The following is a 24,074-nucleotide window of genomic DNA, read 5'->3' on the forward strand; positions in this document are numbered from 1 at the left end:
TGCCTTGTAAGGTGGTAAGGGAAAACAAGTGCCTATCTGGAAATGGGGGGAAAAAAACCCCCCCACACACACAGCCCTAAAATAGCAGTAAGGCAGATTTTCAGAATGGAGAATGCTAACCCTTTGGAATGAAAGAATGAATGTAGGCATTCGCATATGAAATGGCGAAGTATATTCTCTGGGAGCAAAAAGCAGTAATAAAAAGTTGACACCTCACTTTAATGCGCTTCCATGTCCCTGGTTTCTTGTTGCTCTGGAGACTTATGCTAAAATCACCTGTCATCAGCTCAAGTTATGCTGCTGTCACCCGAAAAGATTGAAAGTTCAGATGGTGGATGTACTTATAAGGAGGGTCATTTTTATCAGGAGGTGATAATAGCGCTGCCAGTACAAGATATAAAGTGAAAAATTTATGGCTGGTATGGCCATCATTAAACAATTAAGATGACTGATGATCCATCCCAATGGATCTTTGGGGATAAACAACAGACATGTGGGGAGCTACAGAAGAAAGATATATCTTTCAGAAAGCACATTCCATGATCTGCCCTGGTCCAAAATCTGCAGCCGAGTATGGAAAAGATTTTGATTACCACTTCACCTAAAAATCATCAGGCTACAGGGGAACCATTTCTGAAGCACGCATCCATGCAGTAGTTAGATGGAAATGGCAACACTCATTTGATATGTTGTGGTCTGCTCCATCACCAGTACATCAGAACAGAAAACCATGTTCCTGGTTTCCCTGTATTCCACTGAGTGAGAAGATTAGAGAAGTGGGTCTGCTATGCACGGGCCACAGAACCACTGTAGTCACTGCCCTATACCCTTGTAGGCCTAGCACAGGGGTAGACAACCTTAGCCCTTTTATGACTCGTGGACTTCAAATCCCAGAATTCCTAAGCCAGCATGGCTCAGCTTGGAAACCTCTCCCTTTCCCCTCAGCATGGCTGGCTCAGGAATTCTGGGAGTTGAAGTCCACGAGTCATAAAGCGGCCTAGGCCAGGGGTAGGCAACTTTGGCTCTTTTATGACTCGTGGACTTCAACTCCCAGAATTCCTAAGCCAGCATGGCTCAGCTTGGAAACCTCTCCCTTTCCCCTCAGCATGGCTGGCTCAGGAATTCTGGGAGTTGAAGTCCACAAGTCATAAAAGAGCCAAGGTTGCCTACCCCTGGCCTAGCAGGGGTAGGCAATGAATGGAATCCATCTTCTGAGAGGTTTCCCTCTATTGTCTCTGATGACAGATTGTGTTATATGTAACAATTACAAAACAGGTGATAGACCCTAAAAACTCTATGCAAGTTATTCTAGTATCTTGGGATGACGACACAGATGCTGGCAGCATCAATATTGGGACTGGTGTCAGTGAACCCACCTCTACAGATGTTAATGGATTATTACTGACTGAACTAATTATGTAGCCTCTAAACTTATTATTCCTATAAAATTTGTTATCTCAATGGAAATGCAGAGATGACAAATCAGAAAAAGAATGACCTGATCCAGAGAGTGGAGTGACAGGGCTACCAGCGCCTACATCCTCACTCCTCACCAGATAATTGGTGAAACAGTTCAGAAGCCTTTGGGCAATATTTGTGCTGATAGAATGCATAGTGTCAACCTCAATTTCCCCTCCCCCCCAAACTGGCAAATCTCTCATTTGCATGAAGGAATCTCCTAACCAAATACCAAAAAAGATAATCTCCTCTTATTCTACCAAAAAGCCACATTGGTGGTACCAAGCACGGTCTAAGCAGCTTCAACAGCAAGATAATAATCGATCAATAAAGTACAGGCCAAGCCATCAAATGTAGTTGTTCTGTCTAATGGAGATTTAGGGAATGAAAGCATAAAGACCACTGCCAAACTTGAGAGATAATGTATCAGCTGCAGATAATTGCTGGAGTTAAAATACTATTCAGGCCAGAATGAGATTTCAAGAACGGATACTAGAAGGGGCAGGCTAAAAAGCAGAGCCTAAAGTACTAGCTTGAAAAACAACAACAAAAAACAGTTCATGGTCAAAGGATTCGAGATCAGATGAAAAGAATGCTGGATCCAGCAACGAATACAGACAGTCCTCGAATTACGACCACAACTGAGCCCAAAATTTATTTTGATCACTGCAGCTGTTAAATAAATCATGTAATCATTTAGCGAATCCAGCTCCCCCTACTGACTTTGCTTGTCAGAAGCCAAAGGGGAAGGTTACAAATGATGACCACGTGACCCCAGGACAGTGCAATTGTCGTAAATAAATGCCAGTTGCCAAATGTCCAAAGTGACCAGTCATAAGTCACTTTTTCTTAGTGCTGTTGTTACTTCAAACAGTCACTAAACAAACGGTTGTAAGTCAAGGACTACCTACATCGTTTTATGCTCTACAATCAACTCTTCCCAGATCCAGCTGTTTGTTAACAAGAAAAATAAGGTGAGATGTTGCCTCCCAAGCTGGCTATCTCTTGCAAATACTCCTTCACTGTTCAACCCTTTGTTCTTCTTACAACAATGGGAAGGATAAGTTAAGGGATAATGTCTATATCAGATCTATTGACTCCTTTAGAGCAGGGATCCCCAACCCCCGGTCCGTGGACCACTACCGAGCCGCGGCATGCCCGCAACCGGTCCACACAAACAAGCAAAGCCCCATCCGTGGGATGCAGGCAGCACCCAAAACCATGCACGCTCTGGTCCGCGGAAAAACCTCTACTCCGTGGAACTGTTCCCTGGTGCCCAAAAGGTTGGGGACCTCTGCTTTAGAGAACATAAGATTTGAAGAAAGAAATCAAACGAGAGCCATGGGGTAATAGTTAAAGCATCAGGTTAGAAACTGGGAGTTTTAGCCCCAATGTAGGCAAAGAAAGCCAGCTGGGTAACCTTGAGCCAGTCACTTTCTCTCAGCCCTAGGAAAGAGACAATGGCAAACCACTTTTGAACAAGCTGGACAAGAAATCTGCAGGGATTTCTCTGGGAAGTCCCTGAGAATCGGAGACGATTGCAACAGAAGAAGGAAAAAAACGTCTTTCATACGTGTTACCTGTTAAACAGAAATCTTTTCCTCCTGCTGCAAATGTTCAAAACAAATGCAATTCCACCTTTATGTATTCATCCCAGCTATTTCCTCAGCTGTACAAAAGAAAGACCCACCGTGAATGTACTTCACTACGTTGACACTAAGGCCGTGACGTGATATGGTCATCAGGACCTCCCCTGCGCTCTTCCTCCAAGGCAGGTTATAGGGAGGGCACCATGAGGTTATTGCACTGAAAAGAAGCTGGAGGTCGTCCTTTTGGGCGAGCTCTTCTGCTGGAGACACAAAACTGCACAGCTTCACTAAGATCTGAAAGAGAAGGCAACAAAATGCACTTGGAAAAGGCTGAACTCCACACAAACAAAAGAATGACAGAGTTGGAAGGGACCTAAAAGGTCTTTTAGTCTAACCTCCTGCTCAAGCAGGAGACCCTATACCAGGGGTAGGCAACCTTGGCTCTTTTATGACTCCTGGACTTCAACTCCCAGAATTCCTGAGCCAGCCATGCTGAGGGGAAAGGGAGAGGTTTCCAAGCTGAGCCATGCTGGCTCAGGAGTTCTGGGAGTTGTAGTCCACGAGTCATAAAAGAGCCAAGGTTGCCTACCCCTGGCCTAGGCCGCTTTATGACTCGTGGACTTCAACTCCCAGAATTCCTGAGCCAGCCATGCTGAGGGGAAACAGAGAGGTTTCCAAGGTGAGCCATGCTGGCTCAGGAATTCTGGGAGTTGAAGTCCACGAGTCATAAAAGAGCCAAGGTTGCCTACCCCTGGCCTAGGCCGCTTTATGACTCGTGGACTTCAACTCCCAGAATTCCTGAGCCAGCCATGCTGAGGGGAAAGGGAGAGGTTTCCAAGGTGAGCCATGCTGGCTCAGGAATTCTGGGAGTTGAAGTCCACGAGTCATAAAAGAGCCAAGGTTGCCTACCCCTGCCCTATACCATTTCAGACAAGTGGCTGTCTAGTCTCTTCTTCAAAACTTCCAGTGTTGGAGCACGCACAACTTCTGAAGGCAAGCTGTTCCACTGATTAATTGTTCTCACTGTCAGAAAATTTCTTAGTTGTAGGTTGGTTCTTTCTTTGATTAGTTTCCATCCATTGCTCCTTGTTCTCCCTTTAGGTATTTTGGAAAACAGGTCTGACCCCCTCTTCTTTGGGGCAGCCTCTGAGACATTGGAACACTGCTGTCATGTCAACCCGAGTCCTTTTCCATTAAACTAGACATGCCCAATTCACTTATCAGGTTTTCTGTACCGATTACTATTTATAACTATTTCTTACTATTTAAAGTACATTCCATTCCCAACCCATCCGTCTTCTGGTTCCTAATTTACCCATTCATTTAAATGTTTTTTTTTAAGTTTTAAAATATTTACCCTTGTTTTACCCTTATGCTGTTGTAAGCCACCCAGATGAACTAGGTTGTCAGATTGATTAATTTAATAAATAAATAAACGGTGAACAAAATAGGTAGCTGCGAATCATTCCTTGGAGGGAGTTTTTTTATTGAACAAATTTATTTAATTTATTTTTTAGGCAAGAAAAACCAAATGCACAGGTATAATATAGGTGGTACCTTGCTCAATGGTAGCAACTGTGAGAGGGATCTCAGAGTTCTAGTGGACAATCACTTAAATATTAGCTAGCAGTGTGCTGCAGCTGTCAAAAAAAGCCAACACACCGCTAGGCTGCATTAACAGAGGGATAGAATCAGGATCACATGAACTATTAATACCACTTTACAATGCCTTGGTAAGGCCACACTTGGAATACTGCATCCAGTTTTGGTCACCACGATGTAAAAAAGATGTGAGAGTCTAGAAAGACTACCGAGAAGAGCAACAAAGATGATCAGGGGACTGGAGGCTAAAACATATAGAGAACGGTTGCTGGAATTGGGAATGTCTAGTGTAATGAAGAGAAGGACGAGGGGGTGACATGATAGCAGTGTTCCAATATGTCAGGGGCTGCCATAAAGAAGAGGGAGACAAGCTATTCTCCAAAGTACCTGAAGGCAGGACAAGGAGCAACAGATGGAAACTAACCAAAGAGAGAAGCAACCTAGAACTAAGGAGAAATTTCCTGACAGTTAGAACAGTTAATCAGTGGAACAATCTGCCTCCAAGAAGCTGTGAATGCTTCAACACTGGAAGTTTTAAAGAAGAGATTGGACAACCATTTGTCTGGAATGGTATGGGGTTTCCTGTCTGAGCAGCGGGTTGGACTAGATGACCTCCAAGGTCCCTTCCAACATTATATTACATAAAACTTTTATTCATAAAACTCAGTCAACTGAACACTCAAATTGACTGGCACTAATGGTTGACATGGGTTGCTGCCAGCATCCTAGGTATCGACCAGGTATCTCCTTAAAATGTAAGATGTTCCGAGTAGCGCAGTTTTTTGTAGCTTTGCTGGAGTTATTGCAGGTCCCTCCAAGGGACCTCCAAGGTCCCTTCCAACATCAACATCATCATCATCATCATCATCATCATCATCATCATCATCATCATTATTATTATTATTATTATTATTATTATTATTATTATTATTATTATATTTCTGCCTTTAGTTAATTATATCATAAAACAGCACTCATATGCCATTGTATAGTTAGGGTTGTTTCTATTCTCAGTAACCAGTTTGCTTGGAAGATATATATGTATACTGTGAAGACCCTTTAAACTCTTAGGCCTTTGAAATTGAGGCAGACATGTACCACCCATAGGGGTGAGAAGGGAATTCATTGTACACGCATTGCTACCGCACTGGAAATATTCTAAAAGCCGCCCCTCCTCCAACCCCATCTTTGTAAAGTAATTTCATTTAAAATGTATTCTTGCTGCCATGCACTTACCTGCACAAATACTTTCTGCAACAGCGCTCTACGCTCTGCTAGAGGCAATTCATTCTGGGCTCCGCCAGCCACCTCAGGCACATGTGGAAGGTCAAAAAACAGATAGAGACATTTCACAAGCGTGGAAGGCACTGACATGGTTGTCATGCAGTCCACGGTTTTCTGGGGGAGAAACAGCAAAGACACTTTTAAGCGAACCTGATGGAATTTGTTCTTAATTTACTCTGCTCTGTTAGAAATCATTTAACTGTACATTCTTGCACCTTTGCATGTTTGCCAAACAAAAGCATTCTAATTATGTATAAAGATAAACATTCAAAACCTGTGTGTAGATTAGGTAAACTTCAAGCTTACTGGATCTCAACTATAAATAGTCCTCAGCTGCTTAATGACCATTCAAAGTTTGGATGGATCCCACCCCCCACCCCCCCGAAAGCTACTTATGATACAATTTTGAAGTTGCAATGTCTGCAACCTCCACGATCACATGAATGTATCTGGGGTGCTTGGCAACCAGCTCGCCTTTATGGTTATTTGCAATATCCTGCAGTCACACAACTGTGATTTTCAATGTTTTGGGGGTTTTTTTGCAAGTGGTTACAACTTGTCCTTTGAGTTCTGGCTGTCCTAGCATCCTTAGGGTCATGTGATCACAATCAGGTAACCAGTTTGCATTTATGACAAGCTGCAGCGCCTGTGATCCTGCAATTGTCATTTGCAACTTTTCCTGCTGGCTTCCCCAAAAAGTCAAGGGGAAGCCGGCAGAGAAGACTGCAAGTTGCTAGGGTAAAATCTCCCCCACCTGTGCAATCTTCACCAACTCTTTTTGTGCTAGCAATGCACCAGCTGTTTGTGGACTCTCCCCAACCTGCACCTTTTTCCCAACCCTCACTGCATGTCACACACACCCCTTGCATCACTTCCCAATTCTCACCGCACTTTTCCTTGCAACCCCTCTCTCCCTCCCTCACCCAGCAGCAGCCATATATATGCCTGCTGGTTTGAGAGTTGCAATTTCCTACTGGCTTCCTCACTGAAACGGATTGTGGGAAGTTGTCAGGGAGTTGCCTTGCCTAATGATTGAGGGATTTGGTTAATGATGGCAACCAGGATTGAGAGATTGCCATGGCTAGGCGATGCAGTTACACTCCACAACTATACTGCCTAGCAATGAAAATTCTGGTTCCAATTGCTGTTGTAAGTTGAGGGCTACCTGTACTGTAAATTTTACAATTTTTTAAACTGTGCATTTATTGTATAATGGTTTAATTCACAATTATATTGTAAAAAATTACTGTTTTCTAGATGCTTCATATAAGATACAATTATTTCAATCACCCCAGCCCCCAATTTCCAAATTTGCATTTGTGCATGTTCATCCAAATGAGGAGGTTCCGCTAACTTTACAATATAAAGATCAGGCATTCATGAGTTAAGAAATAGGGTACTTTAAAGATTTATTGGCGGGTACCACTTGCTGTTCATTAAGAACTCACCTGTCCAGATGAAGCTAACAGATTAATTGTAGTAAGCAACATCCAGCCTCTACTGGCTTCTTCACTCTGATTGATTTCTAAAAACTGGACTATGGCACGACTCGCAGCTTCTAAAACGCAGAGGAGAAAAAGAAGAAAAATCAACCCACACAATCCCTCAATCTCCATTTATTTAACTGTGTCAAAATTCCCCACATTCCCACCTATTGTAGTTCTCACTTAATGACTTCGTTTAGCAACCCAAGCTATGACTGTGCCAAAAAAGTTGACTTTATGATCAGTTCCCTCACTTATGACTGTCACAGCATCTCCACAGTCACATAATCAAGATCTGTCATTGTGATCATCACTTGTACAGTTCCACAGCTAGTCTATGACAATCAAGAATCGATGGAGAAAGCCAGCAGTAAAATCACAAGTAGCAGTCAGGTGTTGCTTAGGGATGGACTTGCTGGTGTCAACTGTGACTGTTAGGGAAGGACTAATACTACAATCCTTGGGGCAGCATCACAAGATGGCCGATTCTAAATCTTTTGTTTACAATTAAGGAAGGGAGTGCAGATACTATGTAATACTGATAGTCTTCAATAACTGAGTTTAAACACGCTTGGGATAAGCCCATGTCTATCCTCTGACGAACATTTTAAAAATAAAGAAATAAATATACAAATTAAATAATAAAAAGAAATGAACTTTTTTTAAAAAAAATAGGAAAACAAAAACAAACAACTTACGGAGTTGTTTCTGTTCTCAGTTTTCTATGTTTCTGGGTGGTTCTCAAAATGCAGCCACGTGATCACAGGGGGAGCAAATGATGTGATATTTTACGTTGGCTGGAAATGCTTTATGAGGGAGCCATAAAGCTCCCTTTCTGAGGCCACCATGACTTTGAACAGTTGTTAGACCACCAGTTATAAATCGAGGATTATCTGTATTGCTCTTATTATTCTTGGGGACGGTAAGACTACTGTGCAACTGGGAACACTGCATGCTATCTTGGCACTACATTTTGGAAAAGACATTTAAGAAACAAGAGCTTGCCTAGTGGAGAGCAAGCAAAATGGAAGATGACACAGCCTGGAGGGAATAACTGCCACGGAATATCTGCAAGTGCAGGGTATGTTCATGACAAGACAGACTGCGGAGAAATAATATAGTTATCCTGCAGAAGACGGGGCAGAATCATCTGGTTTAAACGAAGGAGATTTTGTTTGGGATATCTGAAAAAGTTTCCTTTTGATCAAGCTTTACAAGAATGGAATGGACTGCCTTAGGGGATGGGGAACTTTCCTACACTGGAGGTGTTTAAGCCATCTGTCAGGATGCTGTAATAGTGGATTCTTGCAGTGGGAGGATTTGGACTAAGTAATTTCTGATATCTCTGCCAACCCTTGTCTTTTATAAATCTAGGATCTGTGGGAGAACCAAAGGCACTCCCAGCAAGATCACAGTGAGAAGAGCATGCTTTCCTCTCTGTAGAATAAAGAAGCAGAGAGATCCATTCCATTCCGTCTGCCAGAATGAACAGTGAAATGAAGCAAGCATCACTAATGGGTTGCACCTGTGCATCTAATTTTCATGAAGATGTCCTCAACAGAAAAAGCAAGTGGGTTTATTTGGTCTTCAGCACACAATTTTCTTGATAGCAGTAAAAAAAAAATAAGCCTGCCAGTCTACAATATACAACTGGACGTTCTCGGCTGTCTCCCATCCAGCTATTAACCAGTTCTCACGGTGTTTAGCTGGGCATCTCAAGGCCTGTTTAGCCTACCATATGCTGTAGATTACCTACAGAAAATGAGATACAGTGGAAATTCAAGCATTTACCTGTGGACTTATTGGAGGCCCTCCGCCGAATTTCAGTTACCATTAATCGTGATACTTGTGTTGTGAACTGAAGGAGATCTGAAAACTTTTCTATCATTGTACTTGGAGGCGCATTTCCAAATACCTGCAGAGAGATGAAAAATCGCTAAGTAACATGCATAAATTCAAATTAATCTGACATAAACAGGAAAACGTGCAGTTCAACAACATGGGTTTAGCATTATTATTGAAAAATTCCACTTAATGAGCTGTGATGGCGCAGTGGTTAGAACACAGCACTGCAGGATGACTCTGCTTACTGCCAGGAGTTCAATCCTGACCAGCTCAAGGTTGATTCAGACTTCCACCCTTCTGAGGTCAGTAAAATGAGGACCCAGATTGTTGGGGACAATATATGGACTCTGTAAACCACTTAGAGAAAGCTGTAAAGCACTATGAAATGGTATATAAATCTATGCGCTATTGCTAATCAACGATTCTTTTGCTAAGTTCCAGTATATTCACACATATAATCCTTAAATGTTAATACACAAAACTAGGGCTTTGTTCTGTATTACAGGCTATAATAACCTCTTCTGTTGTCAACTATGTTCTGGTCACTTTTTATATTTTTTTCCCCCTCCTTTCTAATTTTAAGATGCTTAGAGTTGTCAAACAGTCGGTGACCTTGAAATTTGAATGAATTATTAAATAAATAATGACCAAATGAAAAATAGCCACATCTATAAAAGCTTTCCTTTAAGCTATTTCTAAATATTGTCTTGGGTAAAAGGAGAGGAAATCTGAGAATTGTAAGTAAACAAAGAGAGAAGCAGACCTTTTTGCTATTAGTTCTCTGTAACAATTAGGGCTTTCTGGTTCTTTTTCTTTTTTTCTAAATGCCTCAAGCAAAGGCGACCTTAGCCATGTATTGTATTATTACTCCCTATCCTTAGATCCAGTGGTGGGATTCAGCCAATTCGCACCACTTCGGCAGAACCGGTAGCTAATTTTTTGTTGCCCAGGCCCAGAATGGACTTCTGGAAGCGGCACCCACACAGAGAACCGTTTGTTCAAATATTTTAATCCCACCACTGCTTAGATCCCCTATTTCTGAGAAAAGTGTATCACTGAATAACAGAATAATAAATTTGGAAGGGACTTTGGAGGTCTTTTTAGTCCAAACTCCTGCTCAGGCAGGAAACCCTACCATTTCAGACAAACGGTTGTCCAATCTCCTCTTAAAAACCTCCAGTGTTGTAGCATTCACAACTTCTGGAGGCAAGTTGTTCCGCTGATTAACTGTTCTAACTGTCAGGAAATTTCTCTAGGTTGCTTCTTTCCTTGATTAGTTTCCATCCGTTGTTTCTTATCCTGCCTTCAGGTGCTTTGGAGAATAGCTTGACACCCTAATTTTTGTGACAGCCCCTGAGATAATGGAACACTGCGATCACCCCTAGTCCTTCTTTTCATTAAACTAGACCAGGGGTAGGCAACCTTGGCTCTTTTATGACTCATGGACTTCAAATCCCAGAATTCCTGAGCCAGCAGGAATTCTGGGAGTTGAAGTCCATGAGTCATAAAAGAGCCAAGGTTGTCTACCCCTGAACTAGACATACCCAATTCTAGCAACCGTTCTTTATATGTTTTAGCCTCCAGTCCCATAATCATCTTTGTTGGTCTTCTCTGCACTCTTTTTAATGTCTTAATAACTTTTCTTACATCGTGGCGACCAAAACTGGATGCGGTATGCCAAGTGTGGACTTACCAAGGCAGTATAAAGTGGTATTAACACTTCATGTGATCTTGATTCTATCCCTCTCTTAATGTAGCCTAGAATTGATGTTAATTACATAGCTAAGAGCCAAAAGAATTTTTCTCTATGAACGTAAGGTGTTTTCATTTACTTATGTGACTTACGTAGCCATGACCTCAAAACCCTGGGCAACAATAATTGAAAAAAACCTCTCCCAATTAAAACTCTTGGTACACCAGGACAATAGTCTCCCATGTATCAACTTTCTACCCTGTTGGGCTCCATCTTTGTTCTACCCCAACCCTTGCAAAAAGAATACACATAGTCCTCAACTTCCAACAATCTGTTTAGTGACTGTTCAAAGTTAAAATGCACTGAAAAGTGGCTTGTGACCATTTTTCACACTTATGACCACTGCAGCATCCCCATGTACACATGATCAAAATTCTGACATTTGGCAATTAGCATGCATTTATGCCGCTTGCCGTGTCCTAGGGTCACGTGATCACCTTTTGCGACCTTCTGACAAGCAAAGTCAATGGGGGATCCAGATTCACTTAACCACCGTGTTACTAACTTAACAACTGCAGTGATTCCCTTCACAACTGTGGCAAGACAGGTGGTAAAATGGGGCAAAACTCACTTAGCAACTCATCTTGCTTAGCAATGGAAATTTGGGGCTCAGTTGTGGTCATACGTCAAGGACTACTTGTTTCTGTAAGAGCTACCAAAATCTAACTGTGGTATTATCATTACATACACAACAATGTGAAATCCCAGCTGCCAGTTCCTTAGCGGGTGTTGGTTTTCAAGTTCTTCCCAAGAATCTAAAATGTCATAATGTATTGGTGTAATGCAGATCCAAGCAGTGAGGCCTTTTGTAATTGACAGGTGGAAACTGTGTCAACGCACAGATTTTCTAAGTGTCATTCAAGTCTTTTTGGTCTGGTAGACACAGTGTGCCAATAACCACTGTGACCATTGCTGACGGTTTACGCCGTAAGCTTTCACCTTTGAGTATTATCTAGAAACTACTAAAACTCTTGTGTCTGTAACCTTTAACTGCGCAAAGCAGCGCATCGTAGAGCAACAATTTTTCGCCTGAACTGCCAGATGGGCAGGAAATAAATTTGAAGAACAAACATTAAGTCATTTTTGAACCAAGGCGCCCCCAATGGGCTAATTTACAGAATGCATCCAAGACCCATGACTCAAATGGTGTGGTAGAGCTGAGCTGAGGGGTGAAGTGAAGAGACTGGCTAGTTTTGAATCACTGATGGGGGGAAGGAAGCAGTGAAGAACAGACCCTCCCTAAGCCTTTGAGTGCTTATCTAGTCCAGGGCTTTTCAACCAGTAATTCCCCATTCGACTCCTCCCGCTGGCTCGGCCTGTGTACCTCTGACAGTTCCAATATCTCAGGGGTTGCCACAGAGAAGAGGGAGTCAACCTATTCTCCAAAGCACCTGAAGGCAGGACAAGTAGCAAAGGATGAAAACTAATCAAGGAGAAAAGCAACCTAGAACTAAGGAGAAATTTCGTGACAGTGAGAACAATTAATCAGTGGAACAACTTACCTCCAGAAGTGGTGAGTGCTCCAACACTGGAAGTTTTGAAGAAGAGACTAGACAGCCACTTGTCTGAAATGGTATAGGCCAGGGTCTCCTACTTGAACAGGGGGCTGGACTAGAACAGGGCTTTTCAACCAGTGGTACGGGTACCACCTGTGGTACATTGGCACCTGGCAGGTGGTACGTGACCATCCTAGAAAAGTGGTAGCGGGAGAGGGGAATGAACTGAACTGGTGGCAGCACCGCACAAGCCTGAGCGAGAGACGGCTGGAGCTGCAGGGCTGTCAGGGCTCAGCGGAAGCGCCAGGATCAGCTTCTGATGAGCCCAGAAGAAGCGCCAATCAGCTGGAATGTTGCAGCATCTCCAGGGTCTTGTGATTTACATTCAGATGCTTGGCAACTGATTCATATTTATGACGGTCACAGTGTCCCAGGGTCATATGAAGTGACCAAAACCTGTTGCAACCACCCAGCAGACGGGGGAGGGGAATAAAAACAAAAAAAAACACCCTCACCCCTGCTGCCAATCCTCAACAGAAATGCTCACAACAATGAAAACCTTGGACAGGAGGAAGAGCGCTGCCAGGTTGGCAGGCAGGTGGTACTCGGATTTTTTTCAGTGCCATTGTAACTTTGAACAGTCACTAGTGAACTGTTGTAAGTCGAGGACTACCTGTACTTCATCACTTTTTTCCTTTTTTTTTGTCATCAAGTTTTTGACACCTTGCTAGGCGACTGGTGGTACTTGGACGTTGCCATATCCTAAAAATGGTACAATGGGTGAAAAGGTTGAAAAGCCCTGATTGTAGCTTCTGTAGGGAGTGCATCGTTCTGGCGAGATTCCTATCTATAGGCAGGCAGCAGTAAAACTACCACTCTAATCAGCGCTTTGGGGCCAACTGAAATTTCCCCCTAGTCTTCAAGGGCAGCCCCATGTAAAGCGCTTTGCAGTAATCCAAACAGGAGGCATGAAGCATGAGTGACTAAGGCAGTTACGTTAAGCCTCACAATTATTATTATCATCATCATTATTACTCAGTTTGGTACCATCATTTTGTTAAAAACAGTCGCAACAACAGAGATGACCACCCGCATTTATTAAAAAGTAGACTAGGGGAAAAAAGTATGAAGAGCAGGGCTTTGAAATTATCTTTAGGTTTTGTATATTTAAAAAGGCAGGACAGCACATTTCTTCAAATTGATCGCCTCCCTTCTTAAATAAAAAGCACTTCAATCTATTACTACTACAGCTGCAATACAAACATGGCATTTATTTCAAGCCAATGTTTATGAATACTTTCTATTTATTTTTTATTCCATTTATATCCCGCCCTTCTCCGAAGACTCAGGGCGGCTTACAAGCTTAGTAGTAGCCTTCATTCTATGTATATGCCTGCTTATTAGGGCTTTCACACACACCCCAAGCGGCATTATTACAAAGTCAGCTTATTGCCCCCAACAATCTGGGTCCTCATTTTACCTCGGAAGGATGGAAGGCTGAGTCAACCTTGAGCCTGGTGGGATGCGAACCTGCAATAATTGCAGGTGGCTGGTGTTACTTAAGGAGGCATTAGCCCACTGCTCCACCAAGGCTACTTGAGTTATTTATTTATTTTAAAAACCATTTTAAGCACCTCCATACCATGCAACATAGGAATTGTATCGGCCTTCAAAAACCTTAAAATACCTCATTTAAGTATTCAGGGCTGAACAACTAAAGCAGCGATGAAAGCGCAACACATTATGAGCCAACACATTATGAGCCAACGTATTGTTTACTAGTAAGCTCTTCAGTAGCTCTTCGTTTTTAAAAAAAAAAAGAAAAAAAAAGAAAAAGCATTTTAGGAAACTGCTACAGTACAGAGCTCTCCTCAAAAAGACAAAGAACCCCACACAGCAATAAACCGTGCACTTAAATATCAATACAGGTAGTCCTCAGTTTACGACCGTAACTGACTCCACAATTTCTGTTGCTAAGCGAGGCGGCTATTAAGCGGGTTTTGCCCCATTTTACGACCTTTCTCAGCACAGTTGTTAAGTGAATCACCGCAGCCGTTGAGTTAGTCGCACAGTTGTGAAGTGAATCTAACTTGATTTTCCATTGATTTTAGCGGTCAGGTGGTCAACTCAAGGGGACCACATGACCCCGGGACACTGCAACCGTCATAAATATGAGTCAGATGCCAAGCATTTGAATTTTGAGCACATGACTGTGGGGATGGTGCAATGGTTGTTAAGTGTGGGGAAAAAATGCTTATAAGTCACTTATTTCAGTGCCCTTATAACTTCGAATGGTCATGAAATGAACTGTTGTAAGCCGAGGACTACCTGTAAATGTACATAAATAAAAATAAACAGCAGAAAAAAATTACTGAATTTCTATTTTGTCCACTTCTTCACAAACGAGCAAAAACAAGTTGGGTAGGAATATGAAAGAAGACAGCTATTGCCACAGAAAGTTTTTATAAATTTTGGGGACACAGTAGTAAATCTAGCTTCAACTGACAGAATGCTTGAAAGCAATCTGGATCCAATTCTGCCCCACTCTAATATCCCTTATCTTAAATTCATCCTCCATTATCTGCTATGATTTTATCTCCATAAGAGGAAGTGCATGCATTCTATACAAACAGGCAAAATTCCCAATGACACCATGAACAGGAGGAAAAAAAGGCATCGCAACTATTAGTTGATCATATGCATTATTATATTCCATCTATTGGGACTGCAAACAAATACAGTTTTGTCTTTTCCTCGTGGAACAGACGGTAAAGCAGTAACCAGGGACAAAAAGTTTTGCAATGTTTGAGGTGGTAAAATCAAAATTATCTGATTTCTTGGAAATTACAACATGCACAAGACTAATACAGATATTTGTTCTTATACAGTAGAGAAAATTTTCAATTATTTATCAGTCAGTGCTTCCATGGAGCTTGGGCATTAATTTTTAAGGAGTGTGCTTGGTGTCTTTACATAATCATTAGCGGAAAACCAAAGGGTCCATCAGCATTGCATAGATGCTTTTCTAAGCAAGGAGAAATCTTCACTGGATAGATTGTATGGGCTACATAACCCAAAGTTTAGTATATTCTCCTATAGATAGATAACCCTTTATTGTCATTTTTTCCTGTGGGCACAACGGTACACATTAAAAATGAAATTTAGTTGCTTGCTCTCGAAGCATACACATACGTAACGTACATTTAAAATATACTATATACAACATATGTATAGACCCACACCCCTACATGTACATAACAAATGAATATTAAATACTGTCCATCTTGTATATATAACGGAAGGAGGAAGCTTGAGAGTTCACAAGGTTAATGTTGTATGGAATGAAACTATGGGTGAATCTGGAAGTTCTTCTACAGGTACCACAAAGCCCCCTCCACCCAGAAGGTAACAAGGAAAACAGGTTGTGAGGAGGATGAGTAGTGTCCCAGACAATCTTGCGGACCCTGCTCAAGCAACGCTTCTGTGCTATGTCCTGGATGGGAGGGAGGGAACTGCCAATGATCTTTTCAGCCGTCCTCACCACTCTCTGCACCGCCTTCCTGTCTGAAGCAGAGATGCTTCCAAACCAGACTGTGATGCTGTATGACAGGATGCTCTCGATCGTCCCCGTGCAGAAAGTGGTCAGGACAGGGGAAGGAAAATGTGCTTTTTTCATGCGACGCAGAAAATGCAGGCGCTGCTGTGCCCGTTTCACCAGCATCTCGCTGTTGAGCAAACAAGCCAGCCTACTAGTTAACTGCACACCCAGGAATTTGATGCTGGTAACCATCTCCACAGGTGATTATTATCCTGATTATTACAATCGGATATCTCTTAATACCATTAAATTAGTTTTGAAATAAATAAAAACAAAACAAAACTGAACGCTGCTTACTTATACCGCCTTGTTTCTAGAGAGATGCAAAACCCCTGATTCAAATCATTTCATCTTATAACAACTGAATGAAATCAAAGAAATATCTGAGAATAAGATGGGCAAGAAAAATCTCAATAAGGAATTCTATGAATAACTATGCAAATGCGGCTTAACACCTATATCCCAGTTTGAACTACTGATTAAACCACCAATCTGGAAACCGAGAGACCATAAATTCTAATCCCGATTTAGGCATGAAAACCAAGCTGGGTGATTTTGGGCCAGTCAGTCTCTCTCAGCCCAGCCCACCTCGCAGGGCTGTTGTTAAGGGGAAAACAGAAGCCTTAATATTTTTGCCACCTTGAGTAACTATAACGCTAATAAAAGAGGGATAAGAATCCAATAAAGAAATAAAATAAACCATGGGCACAAGTGGTTGAATTAACTAAAAATTAGAAAACGGAGAACTTGTAAGAAGTCCAAAGACTTGTGGAAAAAATAATGTTGGCGTATGGTCTGTGGGAGAAGCACATGCTTTTATGTAGCTACTTTATAATAGAAGTGAGAGTTTTTTGAGAGAAAAAAAAAACTAAACCTAATATAGTGGCGATGAAGTATAAGAAGTCTACTTGGTAAAAGAAGAGGAGATAGGGTGAAAAACAAAAAAGCTGAAGGAATATAAACTCAGTATAAATGTGAGTAAACAATATAAAAGATACACGTTCGTGTTATTTGGCAATACACAAAGAATAAGTGACAAGACCGAGAACTGTGAGGTGTTTAAAGAGCAAAAAGGCCTGTATGAATTAATATGAGGATGTAACAGAAGCAAGAACGCTTTGGAGAGACAAAATAGGGAAAGTCCTATTAAATTTTGTTACATTGCCTGTACAATTAGGCAGACTTTGATTATATACTGATAAACCACCATTAATTGTAATATTTTATCTGGACATAATAAAAACATTCGTATTGAACGGTGTTAATGTAAATTAGACTTAACCAGGTTTCCTTTCTTTTTCTCTTATCTTCAGTTTATTTTTATTTTTTTACTAATTCTTATATGCTTTATGCTATTTATCCCAAAAAAGGAACAGAGTGATAGGCATGTATGTATTCATTTATGCTGACTATTTAAAATGATGGGAAACCCTACCTAATAAAGGAGAATATTTGTAGCTCAGGACTGACATTAGGAGTCCTGGTTGCTCTCTGAGCTGGGTTGTTTTAATAATAATAATAATAATAAGTTGGAAGGGACCTTGGAGGTCATCTAGTCCAACCCCCTGCTAAGGCAGGAAACCCTATACCATTTCAGACAAATGGCTGTCCAGTCTCTTCTTAAAAACTTCCAGTGTTGGAGCATTCACCAGTTCTGGAGGCAGGTTGTTCCACTGGTTAATTGTTCTAACTGTCAGAAAGTTTCTCCTGAGTTCTAAGTTGCTTCTCTCCTTGACTAGTTTCTATCCGTTGCTTCTTGTCCTGCTTTCGGGTGCTTTGGAGAATAGCTTGGCTCCCTCTTCTTTGTGGCAGCCCCTGAGATATTGGAACACTGCTATCATGTCCCCCCTCATCCTTCTCTTCATTAAACTACACATACCCAATTCCAGCAACCGTTCCCTATACGTTTTAGCCTCCAGTCCCCCAATCATCTTTGTTGCTCTTCTCTGTACTCTTCCTAGAGTCTCGACATCTTTTTTACATCGTGGTGACCAAAACTGGATGCAGTATTCCAGGTGTGGCCTTACCAAGGCACTGTAAAGTGGTATTAGTACTTCACGTGATCTTGATTCTATTCCTCTGTTAATTTAGCCTAGCACTGTGTTGGCTTTTTTGGCAGCTGCAGCACACTGCTGGCTCATATTTAAGTGATTGTCTACTAGGACTCCGTTTTCTTGCCGATGTTTCATCACCCAAACTAGGTAACATCATTAGTGTTAGTATTGCGTAATGAAACATCTGCAAGAAAACAACCAAACTCAGAGAGCACCCAGGACCCTTCAAAACACTACTGGAAAAGAAAAGTTTTATCTATTTATTTGATTTAAATCCTGCCCTTCACTCGGGAGCTACAGAGGTTTACTGTAAGCAGTTAAATTTGTGAATAAGACTGAATTCCACGGTCAACCTAATTAAAAAAAAAACTTTGAAGTTTCAAGTTGATTTTTATGTTTATTTTGATTGATTTGAAGGACGCTTTGTTACTAATCATCAGCAGTATCCATTACTCATCCTGTATTTCTGTCTGCCAGTATTTATTTTCCATTTCTTCTCATCTGTTTTCTCTAATTCTTGTAAACCAGGAGAAAAGCATCTGAAGACGCTGAAATGGTCACAACCAATACAAATTTAAACTCAGTTCCCAGATTATTGTTTTCACATTAGTACTTTGCAGTTCACTTTCATGAAAGAAAATGGGGGAAAAGGGAAATAAGAGTCAGACAGTAATTTATATCCTATTCAGCCACTACACCCGCACACACACAGAGAGAGTGTGTATGTGTATATACATATACAGAGAGAGAGAGAGAGAGAGAGAGAGAGAGAGAGAGAGATTGATAGGAGGGAGGGAGCGGGGGAGCGAGAGAGGAGGGGGAGGGAGAGAGAGATTGAGAAGAGGGAGGGAGGGAGTATATTTGTAGCATTTCAGCATACCTATCAATGTCTGTTTCTAAGTGGCACAGAGACAAATCACTCCGAAGTTTTCATTTTTGTCTTACAAATGACCTGTGGGAATCCACTTCCATCACAGGTTGGATGCTCAGAGGAAATTGATTTAAATAACAGTAAAGACAATCTGCAACACTGCAAATTTAAAACTTGCAATGTTTTATCACATGCCTAAAATCATACTCAAAAAAGCCTTACCCTGTTAAAAACTGGTAGCATCATGTAAAGTTTCTCTTCCTGTTCCTTTTGAGTCATATGCCGAGGAGGGTGACACAATTCTGTAAACAGTCGACGTAGATGCATTAATCCTAGAGCGTTATCTTGAGGACTACATTCCTCTTGCCGAGGTCGACCCATTATCCTTTTTACCATATTCATCTTTGCTTCTTTCTGAAAGATCCCTTTGATCCTGTTCAGGAAGAAAAAGAACAAATGTTGTTGTTTTTTAATATATATATATATATATATATACATCCAACACCTCCATTTCATATATGTCATAAGCAACCTCTTCTGCATGCCCAAAATGTGACAAGCAAAGTGTCCATCTATAACAAACTAGTTTGTACATGTTTTCAATGGCAAACGGTAAAAATGCTATTGAATGAATTATCAACTAACATTCCATGCGATCAAGGTTTCAAGGCAGATTTCTACAACTGTTGGCAATATACGAGTTACAGATGCAGCACATCTATAGGCTATTGATTTGAGGGAAGATGTTTGAAACAATTAAGTTGGATCTGCTGGGTGAGAACTAGGTCTACTAAGATTTATTCCAATAGCAGCTGCCAAAATCACCAAAATGCCCTTATTTATCAACCACATCTCGTTTATTTTATTTGTCAGATTTCTATACTATCTGAAATTCTACACAGCTTACTGAGGTTCCATATAAAATACAATACTAAAGCAATGCAGTAGTTAAAATACAATTCCAATCCAACTACTAGTAGATTACGTAAGTAATAAGCTAAGATCCATTGAATGGAACAGGGCACTGCTGATTGCAGGAAAGTCCCAAAGTCCTTCTGGTAGACCCATGTTTTGACTTCCTCCCAAAAAGCCTTGGTAGCCATCTCACCGCCAAGAGCTAGTTCTTCCAAAGGGGAGATACAATACAGAATGCTCATTATAAGTTCCCTCCTCCTCTCTGATTGTTCAGGTAGAGTAGGGAGAAATTGCTAGGGAAAGATAGTTCCTCAGGCCCCAAGCTGTATAGGGCTTTGCAGCAAGAACCAAGACCTTGAGCTAGAAGCCTACTTGTAGTAGAGTTGTAACATGGCAGCATCGTGACTGACAACAGAGCATGTGTTCTGAACTAGCTGAAGTCTTGAATAGCCTTTAAGGTCAACCCCATACATAGCAGATTATATTAAGTTAACCTAAAGGTGGACTCGGTGGCTCAGTGGGTTAGGACGCTGAGCTTGTCGATCAGAAGGTCGGCAGTTTGGCAGGTCGAATCCCAACTGCCACGTAACAGAGTGAGCGCCTGTTACTCATCCCAGCTTCTGCCAACCTAGCAGTTCGAAAGCACGTAAAAATGCAAGTAGAAAAATAGGGACCACTATGGTGGGAAGGTAACAGCGTTCTGTGCGCCTTTGGCGTCTAGTCATGCCGGCCACATGACCACGGAGACGTCCTCGGACAAGCGCTGGCTCTTCGGCTTTGAAACGGAGATGAGCACCGGCCCCTAGAGTCAGAAACGACTAGCACGCATGTGCGGGGTAACCTAAAGGTGACAACAGAATGAGCAATTAGTATATCTTGAGTGCATTCTGTTGACCTCACTAAACACCAACCAAGACCTCAATACCAACCAAAGACTATGCAAAAGCTTTCCAGGCCACTGTCTCAAATTGTTCTTGAAGGAGCTATGACTCCAGGACTCCCAATCTGGAGATGTTTTGGAATGTGGAACAGATCCTGGAAAGAAATGGGGCCACTGCCAAAGAGACCCCTTTGCCCATATGAAAAGGAAGCAAGCAAGAGAGACCCCAAACAATTATTGGCTACAACAATCAGGTATAAGTTGAATGGGTGAACTCGTTTGAGTGTTTCTTCAAGATCCTGTTTCAATATTCTACTAACAATAATGGTATTTTCTGAACTCCAAGTGGATCTCTTTTCCTAAATTCAGCTCCCACAAACAGCCTGTTCTTTCTAGGAAAGCACAACTCTATGAAGAATCAGAGGTGGTTTCTGAATCAACAGTCATTTTGCCTTATTTGACACCCAATCCATGGGTGTCAAACTGCCGGCCCATGGGCCGGACACGTCACCAGGAAACCATGCCCACCCCATTGCCGGCAATGGGGAAAAAGCTCCAATATGTTGCGCGACGTCACGAGTTTGACCTGTCTACTCTAGACCCTGGGTCATGGCTTCCGTTGCATCTCCCAATAGGACTGGAAAAGAGATGTATAACTGGGCATTATCAGCATATTAATGATTCCTCATCCTGAACAGCAGGTTTGTTCTCCAGTGGTTTCATGTAGAAGTTAAATGCAATAAGTGTCAGGTACAAAATATCAGGTACAATTAAACTCATCCATATGGATTTGCAATTCTTAATAACTTGCTTATACAATACAAGAATACAGAGGCTTTCCTTCTATGCAGAATTGAAAATGTGTATACCAGCATATAAAAGCACAAATATTGGCCACATTTAGTTAACAAGGGGCAATGATATATGCCTTTTTGGAGATGGGTTTGCCCCAATTTTTGAAAAAGAGAGAAGTAAAACTCCAGCTGTTCTCTTTGAACATGAATTTGTAATAGTATTCTTATTTAGTACAATATGCACTCATACTTACATGCAGCACACAACCTATTTTTAAGTGAAGCAAGCAGACAATTAAAATATCTAGGCTTATATATGACCTGCATTCAGAGCCTTTATTTAAATATTTAAATAAAAATGACCACAGATCCAAAGAAGACTGTTTTAATCTCCAGCAAACCTTGACTTTACAGACTCAATTTCAGATTGACTAGTACAACGCAGAAGCTCCTCAATGGAGCAGTGGTGCATTTTCCACTCAAAGGTATAATATAGAACATTGGTACATTTAATTCATCCCTCTGCTACACATATTAATGTCTCTTATTAATGTCTCTAGGGACGAAGCCGAAGATGCTGTGAATTTGTTACATAAAGTACCTCCTCAACATTATTTTCTTCAATTAGCAAATATTGTGCAAAAAGAAGCTATTCTCATGTTTATCTATCTTACACTGAGCTGACCTGACAAATATTTTTTCCTTATAACATGCTAACAATAAACATGGTATCAAAGAAAAGGTTCCTTGACGGTCATTGTATAACGCTAGTCGTATAGGGTAGGAAGAAGACATTTCAAAATTGCAAATAACTGTTCTGAATATAGAATAGGAGTGGGAAGGGATCTTGAAGGTCTTCTAGTCCAACCCCCTGCTTAGGCAGGAAACCTTACACCATTTCAGACAAATGGCTGTCCAGTCTCTTCTTTAAAAGCTTCCAGTGTTGGAGCACTCACAACTCCTAGAGGCAGGTTGTTCCACTGATTAATTGTTCTAACTGTCAGGAAATGTCTCCTTAGTTCTAGGTTGCTTCTCTCCTTGATTAGTTTGCATCCATTGCTTCTTGTCCTGCCTTCAGGTGCTTTGGAGAATAGGTCGACTCCGACTTCTTTGTGGCAGTCCCTGAGATATTGGAAGACTGCTATCTTGTCCCCCCTCGTCCTTCTCTTCATTAAACTAGACTTACCCAATTCCAGCAACCGTTCCCTATATGTTTTAGCCGCCAGTCCCCTAATTGTCTTTGTTGCTCTTCTCTGTACTCTTTCTAGAGTCTCGACATCTTTTTTATATTGTGGTGACCAAAACTGGAATGTAATGAAAAGGGATCTGCTGATCTAATATGCTTATTCTTCTTTGCTAGGGGGAAGCTAGAAGTCATGGCTTCTAAGGCTCCTTAGTGCTGTGTGCACACACGCTTCCTTTTTCAGACGCAATGTGGGCTGCTAATTAATTTTTGTGGACCTGGAACACAAAATATGAAAAGCTTCCTGTTTTTTCTTACGCAAACACTCCAATCATATCAAGCTGTGTTCCACCAAAACATAGGATAGTCAAAACATTTTGCTGTGTTACAGAAATACTTGTAGATTCGTCACCAAGGAAATTTCAACTTATGACCACAACCAAGCCCAAAGTTTATGTTGCTAAGTGAGACATTTGTTATGCGGGTTTTGCCCCATTTTACGACCTTCCTTGTCACAGTTGTTAAGTGAACCCCTGAGGTTGTTACATTAGTAACAAGGTTGTTAAGTGAAGCTGGCTTCCCCATTGACTTTGCTTGTCGGAAGGTCACAAAAAGGTGATCACATGACCCCGGGACGCTGTGACCGCCATCCATATGAACCAGTTATCAAGTATCCGAATGTAAATTTATTTTTATTTAATTGGATTTATATACCGCCCTTTCCCGAAGGACTCAGGGCGGTTTACAGGGTATTTAAAACAAGAAATACAAAAGTTAAAAACAATTAAAAATAATTACAACAGTCCCTGAAAAAGTAAAAAAAAAACCAATTAAAATTAAAATTAAAATCAAGGGACCATGGGTATGCTGCAGCAGTCATAGGTGTGAACTCACTTTTTTCAGTGCCTTTGTAACTTTCAATGATCACTAAATGAACTGTTGTAAGTCGAGGACTACTTGCATTAGGAAATATTAAGCTAAGCAAAGCAAGGTGCTCTGTCCCAAGGGAAAAGTTCAAAGAGCTGGGTCCTCCAGACAGGCCATAAACACTTCCAAAGACTTCACAAGTTTTGCGTATGATCAGGCAGGGCTATTTCTCTGACAGTCCCAGCGTAAGATACACACATGCATAGATGCATAGATACACGCATACATGTTGGTTAAAGCCTTTGAAGCTGATCACGCTGAAAATACGAAGCACATGGCTGCCTTAAGCTGCTGTTTGCTTAGTGACCATTTGAAGTTACACCAGCACTGAAAAAAGAGAC

General features: G+C 41.4%; 1 protein-coding gene across 4 annotated transcripts in view; it reads right to left on the bottom strand.

The window, feature by feature from the left end:
- WDFY3 (WD repeat and FYVE domain containing 3) overlaps window positions 1-24,074 on the bottom strand; it is a 177,688-nt gene that overhangs the window by 107,250 nt on the left and 46,364 nt on the right. For all 4 annotated transcript variants that reach the window (XM_081333153.1, XM_081333152.1, XM_081333151.1 and 1 more), the window contains exons 2-6: window positions 19,257-19,467; window positions 9,209-9,332; window positions 7,382-7,491; window positions 5,886-6,047; window positions 3,149-3,341 (exon numbers count right to left, since the gene is read on the bottom strand). In XM_081333153.1, the coding sequence (XP_081189279.1) occupies window positions 3,149-3,341; window positions 5,886-6,047; window positions 7,382-7,491; window positions 9,209-9,332; window positions 19,257-19,436 (769 nt within the window). In that variant the 5' untranslated portion in view covers window positions 19,437-19,467. The remainder of the gene's footprint in view (window positions 1-3,148; window positions 3,342-5,885; window positions 6,048-7,381; window positions 7,492-9,208; window positions 9,333-19,256; window positions 19,468-24,074) is intronic.

The sequence above is a fragment of the Vipera berus genome, assembly GCF_964194415.1.
Source record: "Vipera berus genome assembly, chromosome: 7".
In the NCBI taxonomy this organism is placed as follows: Eukaryota; Metazoa; Chordata; class Lepidosauria; order Squamata; family Viperidae; genus Vipera; species Vipera berus.